The 8,797-nt window shown below is 34.6% G+C and overlaps 1 protein-coding gene across 1 annotated transcript; it reads right to left on the bottom strand.

Annotated features, from left to right (window-relative positions):
* Positions 1–288: 288 nt before the first annotated feature.
* LOC127875206 (uncharacterized) lies at positions 289–4,904 on the bottom strand. Its single transcript, XM_052420063.1, has 5 exons — positions 4,658–4,904; positions 4,026–4,208; positions 2,593–2,814; positions 1,003–1,178; positions 289–397 (listed from the first exon to the last, which is right to left on the bottom strand). Exons 1-5 carry the CDS (start codon positions 4,716–4,718, stop codon positions 380–382), a joined length of 660 nt encoding a protein of 219 aa, XP_052276023.1. The 5' UTR covers positions 4,719–4,904; the 3' UTR covers positions 289–379.
* Positions 4,905–8,797: the final 3,893 nt, after the last annotated feature.

Genomic DNA, 8,797 nt, shown 5'->3' with positions numbered 1-8,797 from the left:
ATTTATTCCATAAATCTGAAGTGCATGTTTTGTAGAAACGGCTATAGTTAAATGTAATTGACGTCTTTTGGAACATCTGGACGTGTAATATACATATTCAAGGCTTTGTCAATCGTTTGTTGTTTTTCATGTCCGATCTACCGCTTAGTTATAATGGGAAATACGCTCAAACATTTGAATGTCATAAAAAAACTATCTTTAATACATTTTAAAGCAAAATCAAAATACATGAAGTATTTTTTTTAATTCACTTCTTAAAATTAAATATAAAACTTTAAAAACACATAATGGAAAGTAATATTTTTGTCGTTTATTTACAACAAATACAAATGTATACAATACTTCATTGACATCAATAAAAAGTAGAAGGGACTCTTCTTCACTTGAAGTTTCCTGCCTGAAATAAAAAAATGTTAGAAAAATGTAGATTTAATTAGCAGTTTTTTAATTTATATTTTGTGATTATATAATAACATAAATTATTTATCTATTACTTTAACAATAACTTTTCCTACTAACTTACATGACGCATATTGTTACTTTACTTTTAAAGCGTCTTCTACTGTTTCTTTTTTTCTCCTTTGTTTGCAACTTAATCGTTTTTTTGCCGTTAAATCTTATCAATTGTTTTACTGGAAAAAATAATTAATATCGACTGCATAATTGTTATATTGTATTAATATAAATAAGGCATTTGTATGTATGTTTAACAAACATTATAAGATATATTTTTGAATGTAAATTATTGATTGATACATTCGAAAAAAATATATATCATCTAATTTGCTGGACTATGTTTAGAATATAAAACATATACTATGTAACATAAATTAAAAAGAAATGTTTTTGTTTACTGTTCATGTAACGCAAATATCAAAACTGACACGGGACACAATTTTCATAGCCAATACAAGCGAACTGCTCACGGATATTTATTTTTTGTCTTTATTTTGTTTTAATAAAACGCGTTATCTCAGACCATGACAAATGCAATGTTTATACCTCCCTGAGACGTTTGCACGTGGCACAACAGTACGTGAGCGGGTAGGAGTTGCACCAGTAGGCGGGTCTCTTGTGCACGCCCGCCGTGCTGGCTATTTCCAGGGCGCTACATTCAACAGACCCGTCTCCGAGCCAGATGTGTCGGTCCACGCATGTGTCGGTAGTAACATTTTGTGCTGGAAATGTAGGTAAAAGTGATAAAGTTTTGAACATATAATTTTTGACAATGAACATTTAATAACGGCTGATGTCCGCATGTTGTCATGTAATGTTAGAGCGTTTTTATCCCCTCGAATGTGACATCAAACCAAGGCGAAATCGCAGGAACGTGCAAACTCTGTATGCCATATGGGCAACACGGTAAACGTGAGAAAAGGTACATAAATGTAGACTGTAAGATAAACATGCGGAAACTAAAATGGAAGATGAGGCAACGTCGTTTATAAACATAAACTACGGTGTATGAATTAAACTGGTCTGAGGTAAAAGCAAGTGATGGCTTAAGTCTTGAATTAGAGACGACTGTGCAAAATTTGTAAACTACAATGGATTGTGGTGTGTGGGCCTACATGATAAATACATTTTGAGTGTGACGTTAACGTTCGTGAATTATTGCTGAGTGTTCTACCACGTGCTGTGTACGCTGTGTTTTATTGACCATAGTTTAACGTATAAGAGTTTATATTCTCCAATGTATATTGTCATTAACAAAAACGCCAAGGGCGCGATTGAGAATATATTTGTTTTCTTACAACTTAACCATTAAAATGATTTGTTGCTCAATGGCATTGCAATACGAATTGTTCGTTGCCACGCTATCGTACAACTTGTTGAACAGTGTATACGTTGTTAAAGTCACGTTTCAACATAAATGTATCCCTAATGCGCTAATTAAAACATTTTACGTATGGTGTGCGCGCATAATAATGATATTAATCCAAGTTTCAAGCACGTTAACGATTTATGAAATTGTTTATAAAGTTTGTGCGATGTACAACACTGAGTATTCAAATTGTGAAAATATTCTTATTTTCGACGACTATCTCCTGATTCCTCGGCTAGATTATTGTATCGTCAATTAAAAACTTCCGGATTTGATTTGATAACGGTTTGAATCAAGTTTTTGTTTTTATCATTTTTCCACAAAAGACACGAGAATTGATGTCGATGGTAACAGGTATTATGTTTTTATGATGTTTTAGATTGATAGATATACTTGAGACTAGTTTTATATGTTGTCTGCCTTTACCAGGATGAATTTTGAGCTGTACGTATTTACTCATAAAAGCTTAAAGCATTCAAGAAGAATTAATGTATTTTGAAATAAAAAATACTCAACAAATATTAGTATTGGTTTATAAACAATGTTAGTGCATTATCTTTAGTATCATAACTCTTTGCATACTTCTTATAGTTCATATATACAATATAATGATAACTATATGTTAATACCCACTCGTTGTGGCCCATTTAATGCGATTATCGTGTATTCCACGTTATTTTTAGACATTAATGCATTTTAATAAACTGAATATTAATAATGTTGAATGCAATGTCGACGAGAAGATGTTTATGAGTATTTGTGTCTACCTTGGCACGGATTAGCGGGGTACCAACTAGCATCATTGCCACACGTGACCGTCATCTGCAGTTGCGTGTATCCCGGCTGACAACTGAAACCGCACGTGGAAACAGCATTCGGGTTGACGCAGCTTGTATCGAGGGAACCATACGGTATGGCGTTCGCGCTGGTCATGCAGACTGGTGTTGTCGTTTTTGTCGTTGTTGTTGTTGCTGTTGTTGTTGTCATGGCTATAGACCGGAGTTGTTCGTAATTATATTAGTTTACATACTATAATGCCTTTATAATAATGACTTAGTCATGCAGACTGGTGTTGTCGTTGTTGTTGTTGCTGTTGTTGTTGTCATGGCTATAGACCGGAGTTGTTCGTAATTATATTAGTTAACATACTATAATGCCTTTATAATAATGACTTACTCCATGTATTCATTTAAGGAAACCGTTAAAGTGATCTTTTCACGCTTTGGTAAATTGACAAAATTGAAAAAAGTTGTTTCAGATTCGTACGTTTTCGTTTTAGTTATGATATTTGTGAGGAAACAGTAATACTGAACATTAACCATGCTCTAATATAGCCATTATATGCATCTTTTGACGATTTTAAAACCTAAAAATTATAAAGCGTTGCAACGCGAAACGATTGAATAATTTGGAGAGTTCTGTTTTTGTCGTTTAATTTTGTGAAACTACGAAGATTGCTTATATAAGGTATAAAATACGTCAAGAATGTGTATTCGGCGGAATAGCTCAGTAGGCTAAAACGTTAAAAAGGGGTCACTGGTTCGAAACCTGCTCCGGGCAATGTTATTTTCCTTTTTTTAATTTTTTTCTTGATTTTTTACTGGAGCTTTTACGATCCAATGTTTACATTTATCAATATAAAGCATTTAATGAATAAGTTAAAAAAATGCCAAAATCTGTGAAAAGGCCCCTTTAATTATGAATGTGAATGCAAGCTTGTTTTCAAGTATGATTTGCGTTCTGGAAAAAAACCCGGTTTATAATGCATGTGCACACAGTGTCGTCTCAGATAAGCCTGTGAAGTCCGAACAGGTTTCAGTTTTTATGGAATTTTTGGTTAACACGAAGTCTAATCAAAACGAAAATCCAGTCTAGGCGCCAAGTGTCGTCCCTGATAAGCCTGAGCGGATTGCACATGCTAATCTGTGACGACACTTTATGCACATGCATTATGCCCGGCTCACATAGACAGAATAAATGGTCAGCTGCTTTAAAATGATTGAAACATTATGACAGGTGATCATATATAAATGGCAACACAGTTCCCGTTTTCTTATTTCTTAATTAAGATTATAGTGTATTTTATAAATTAGACATTATATATTGAAACACACCGTTTCCATCTCCATAACCGAACAGTATATGAATGAGCTACTCATAGAACGAAAAATAAATAGAGTTGATACAATTTTGTACATACGTTGGCAAGCAATTCTTGGATACCAAAAGCTGTCGGTTCCACACACGACCTTCTCTGTAATCTTAGAGAACCCAACCTTACACGTGTAGTCACACGGCGTCCCCACCGCGTTCCCACATCCTGACGTGATATCTCCATTGGCAACACTTCCGTTATTGACTGGACATGTTGAAGTAGTAATCACTGTAAGCAAAACATTCGAATTGCAATCATGTAAAGTAGTGCAAATTCAAATAAAATAAAATAAAGTACTGTGTTTGATCAGCTAGATCACTTCAAACAGTTGAAGTGCAACATTTGCCCTGTACTATTTATTTCAATGATATAGTTCGCGTAGTTTTCTTTTTCAACATTCATGCTTTATAGTCTCAAATCCAGTACCCACATTACCAAGATCCACGTGAATTGTGATGATTAATCTAACCAACATCTTTTGTGAATGAAACACATGCACAAATCATTAATCATAAAAAATAACACACAAAAAAAACACAAAAACAAAACAAAAAACATAGTAATTTTCTTACCGTGAAACAAATGTGTTTTTTTTTTCAGTTATATACACATCAATTAAATACATTTGTACGTTTCAAAATTACTTGAACTGAAATTATACAATATATTCACAATACCTGTTATCACGCTGCAATCACATCCTATAAAAATCAGCACAGCAACGAGTAAAGCGTTCATCCTGAAGTTGAGTCGTTCACTTATGTTTAGGTAAACACGCTGACGTTAGCGTAGCAGTACGCACGTTTATGTACGTCTCAATCTGTTATTTACGTCACTAAATAATAAATACGTTTTACCTCTGGCCTTGCTTCATGAATAATATTTTACTTGGGCGCTAAACGTAGTTATATTGTGTTTAGTCATGGGCTACCTCTTTAATGTAGGCGAACGTGACGTTTTGTTACTCATTGAAGAAGATTAGCAACACGAACAACAGCAGTGTTTGAATATATTCATTATTCAAACGTTCTTTATGCAAACGACTAGCACATTCTCTGTTGTGCGAAACATTGAAATAAATGTTTAATACGTTGTGATTTTTAAGTAGGCACATTCTTCTTGTAGTCTGCGAAATGCTCGGATACATCAACACGGTTCATTGGTGTATATTTTCATAAGTGTTTATGTACGTTCATTCATGCGGACTGTTATAAAAACGAGTGTAAACTTGATAAAAGCATTACTAAATATCGAATACAAAAGAATGCGATGCTAAATTCTACATTATTTATGCGTGTTTTGTATCGGTGACATCTGTCGAGTAAACGTTAATTCGTTTAGTGTATTATTTCAAACCAATTGTGAATTAAAATAGCAAACTAAGTCTCAACAGATGCTGTTTTGTTTCCTCTAAAATATAAAAAGGTAGGTCGGCAAAACAGTTTTACGATGCACGGCTTATTTCCCAATTTCAATGAAAGAAACTTTATAACCTGTGTAAAATATGTTTCTTTGCTTTTATGCTTACTTGGCAAATATGATCGAGTGTTGCACACACGATAGAAAAACTCAAGCCGGAGTATATTTAGTAAGGGTCGGCTCGGAAACCACGTTCTGGTTTGTTGAAAGAAACAATATTTTACTTCCAAGCTTTTTTCATCGCAATACTTGCTCTTGTATTTTATTGTATTTGTTTTATTTACAAAAAACAGTTATGGATGGTGTTGCGCATATTGGAATGAAATGGGAAAACGACAAATGTTGACGAAGATGAACGATTAAACGTCCCTGAACATACTATCTAACTTTAATCGGGTTTTTAGTTGTTCGCTTGCGAACAACTAAGGTTAATATCATACGTTTCAAGCCAGTTTTCGTAACTCCGATAAAACTGATAACTGCTGCATCCGCGCCGAGAAAGAGTTGTATAATTTATACCAGAGTTTTGTGTTCTTCAACTATATTCATTTACAAATGGAAACATAATGTAAATAGCGTGTTAAATGGAATAATTTTTTTTTAACAGAGCGTATATAGAAAAGAATCAATAAACAATTTTAGAAATATACGTGTCGCGGAAGAGAATGTTTATGAATTATTAAAAAATTCCATTATCTGCTGCGTCTTAATCACGTGGTATTTTTGCTCAGCACAGGTCATTCATAATTCATAATCTGAGGCTATTAATATCGAGAGTCCAATACACTATCACGCATCTATTGCGTAACCTTGTGCTTGCTACTACAGCGGGGTTAAATTGTATATGTCTGGGAAACGTTCTTTTGTTCTCAACAGGTAGCGGCAATATCACATGTATTCTCAATTGCACGGGTGATAACAACGCAATAGTATAAGGTTAAGCTTGTTTATATTCACAGTTCTCAATTTATAACACGTTGAATATGAGTAACGAAAATGCTGACTTTGAAATAAAGTTTGAAAATTTTCCTTTCTAAATAATTAAATTGAAAACAAAAGTTAAACTATTGTTTGTGTGTTTTCACTTGTAAGTCGCACATTCACCGCATGAAATGTGTGTTATTATAGTCAAACCACACATTAGTGTTAGTAGATACAAACTATACTACGGGAGTTCACATCATATTTGTCCTCACATGGCTTATTATGAGTTTATTTCTACACCATCGAAATATGTCGTATGTTAATATCTAACACGCAGTTTTCCTTCGAAACATTCAAATCACACATTCATAGCCGCGTCATGCAAAAATTGGTCTTATGGCGTTTCGGCCAGCGTAGCTCAAGCCTAGCCTGTGCATTTGCGTAGTCTGGTTAGAGGCGATGCTGTCCGCTATAAAATCACTTATTTTTGTACGGTCTCATTATGTATCTCCTGACCAGAATGAGAGATGCGCAGGCTGGGTGGGCTTTAGCTATGATGGGCGCATAAGACCTATTTTCGCATGACGCGGGTCTTATTAAATCACATTGCGAGTTGTAAATGGCATGTTTTAGCACATTGCATTTCGATATAAAATTGAATTCAAAAAAGCAAATACAGCAAACTGGCAAATAAGGGGTAGCCTTTACAGGCGTTCATGAACGATTTCCAGACGTGCTGACCGAGTACGCAAACATTTGTGGTTAGCTTTTTAAACGATTTTCTCTTGACGTGACATTAAACTTTTTCGGAAGTTTTTTTTTTCTCATTTTGAAAGCAAATCCGTGTGTATTGATAGTCAATTATGTCTTCCCCTGACGATTTAGTGACCGAATACAGCCCCTGAAATTTTGCGAGATGGATTTTAACGCGTAATTGTATCTGGGCTACAATTTGTGTCTATGTGTCGTTTTAACACGCAGAGAGTAGTCCGAAAATTCCGTACATTGAACAGTGTTACATCCTTTACATTGCGCACAGACACAGTGATGCAGCGAAATTTCTAGGATTTCTCTCGAATCAGCCTATAAAATATTCGAAGGTATTCATTCGTGTCTGCTGGCGTTATGTAGAGATCATTTAAGGTGAAAAGCTTGGTAAAACAGCTATGCCGAAAAAGCGCGCGAGTGTTCTATACCGATGTGAAGGTAAGAGACTGGTTTACACCGTGTAATCTACTAGGGTAACAAGTAATGCATCAACAACAAAGTAAGGGTAAACAGCGTTGTCTTCAAGACTACCTACTTCGTGAGTAAAAACTAGTGCTCGCAAATTTATTTTTTTATTTATTTTCATCAATCATCCTATTGTATATTTTGATTTGTATATGGTGTCAAAAAAAAAGTTTTGTAACGGGAATCTCCATCATGAAATTATATTCTTTTTGTGATATGTATTCGATATTCCAACAATATTCATTTAATATGATGGCGATTGCAAATTTTATTTTATATTAACTGGTTCTCATTATGCCATTGTCATCATATTTTTAATGCTTTCAGAACGTCAAAAAAGAGACATGTTGATGTTATTTTGTCTAAGTTATCTCTATAACATACATATGGGGATAAACAGTGACAACACATATCGTTTTATATAAGCATTGACAGTTTATTCGAATAACCGCTATGCTGTAAACGTGTATATCTTTTGCTCGATCAAATTTAAGGGGGCATCGAACGGTTGGTGATGACTGACCTCGAAAATAAGGAGAGTTCAGACCGGCTGGAACCGAAAAATGTCTGGATGGCGCTTCTGTGATTTGATTTTAACCTTAAAGATCTTTCTCATGCAGGATTGTGCATTATTGCAAAGTGAATTCGCTAGGAATCGAGTTTATGTCGTCGCATTTAAATTCTGATTTCTGTAAAGGTGGCCGTCCGATGTCTGCACAGGCTTGGCCCGATACCTAAATGATAACTGAACATTTCTCAGTGTCTTTCCTGCCACTAGATGCCAACACGATCTTAATCGAAATAGGACGATGTTTTAAACATTTAAAATCTTCATCCGATTTACCCTTTCTCATTCAAAAGCAAATTTAAAATGCCTATGTGATTAACTCGCAGTTTGTTCAGGTTTTATGCTGTTTGCTGCTTATCAGTATCTAAGGGTTGGAAAGAAGCCTCTAAATTTGAATTTAGTAAGAAAGGTCTTTAATTTAATTTAACTTTCTATGGGACTACACATGCGTCAAAATACGTTCCTATAAAGTGGTAAAGGGTTAAATATGTACCACCACTTCATCTGTTGAGTTGTTCTAATGGCGTGTTGCACCTTTCTGAGATGTGATCAGGTGATATGGTAAGGTGTGAAACTTGATTGTTTAGACCATTTGTTGTCGGGATATTGAATTGGATGGATGTGTAGTTCACCTGATAAGGTAAATATGAAGTTGTGTTACCCTTGCTGTATC

This window comes from Dreissena polymorpha, chromosome 3 (assembly GCF_020536995.1).
Source record: "Dreissena polymorpha isolate Duluth1 chromosome 3, UMN_Dpol_1.0, whole genome shotgun sequence".
Taxonomy (NCBI): Eukaryota; Metazoa; Mollusca; class Bivalvia; order Myida; family Dreissenidae; genus Dreissena; species Dreissena polymorpha.
This window is presented reverse-complemented; position numbering and strand designations above follow the sequence as displayed.

Excerpts from the sequence above, each read along its gene's own strand:
- LOC127875206 (XM_052420063.1), bottom strand. The coding sequence starts at position 4,718 with ATGAACGCTTTACTCGTTGCTGTGCTGATTTTTATAGGATGTGATTGC. Across the intron at positions 4,209-4,657 it reads TGATTGCAGCGTGATAACAG|TGATTACTACTTCAACATGT; the intron begins GTATTGTGAATA and ends TTTTGCTTACAG. Across the intron at positions 2,815-4,025 it reads TCCAAGAATTGCTTGCCAAC|CCATGACAACAACAACAGCA; the intron begins GTATGTACAAAA and ends TCCGGTCTATAG.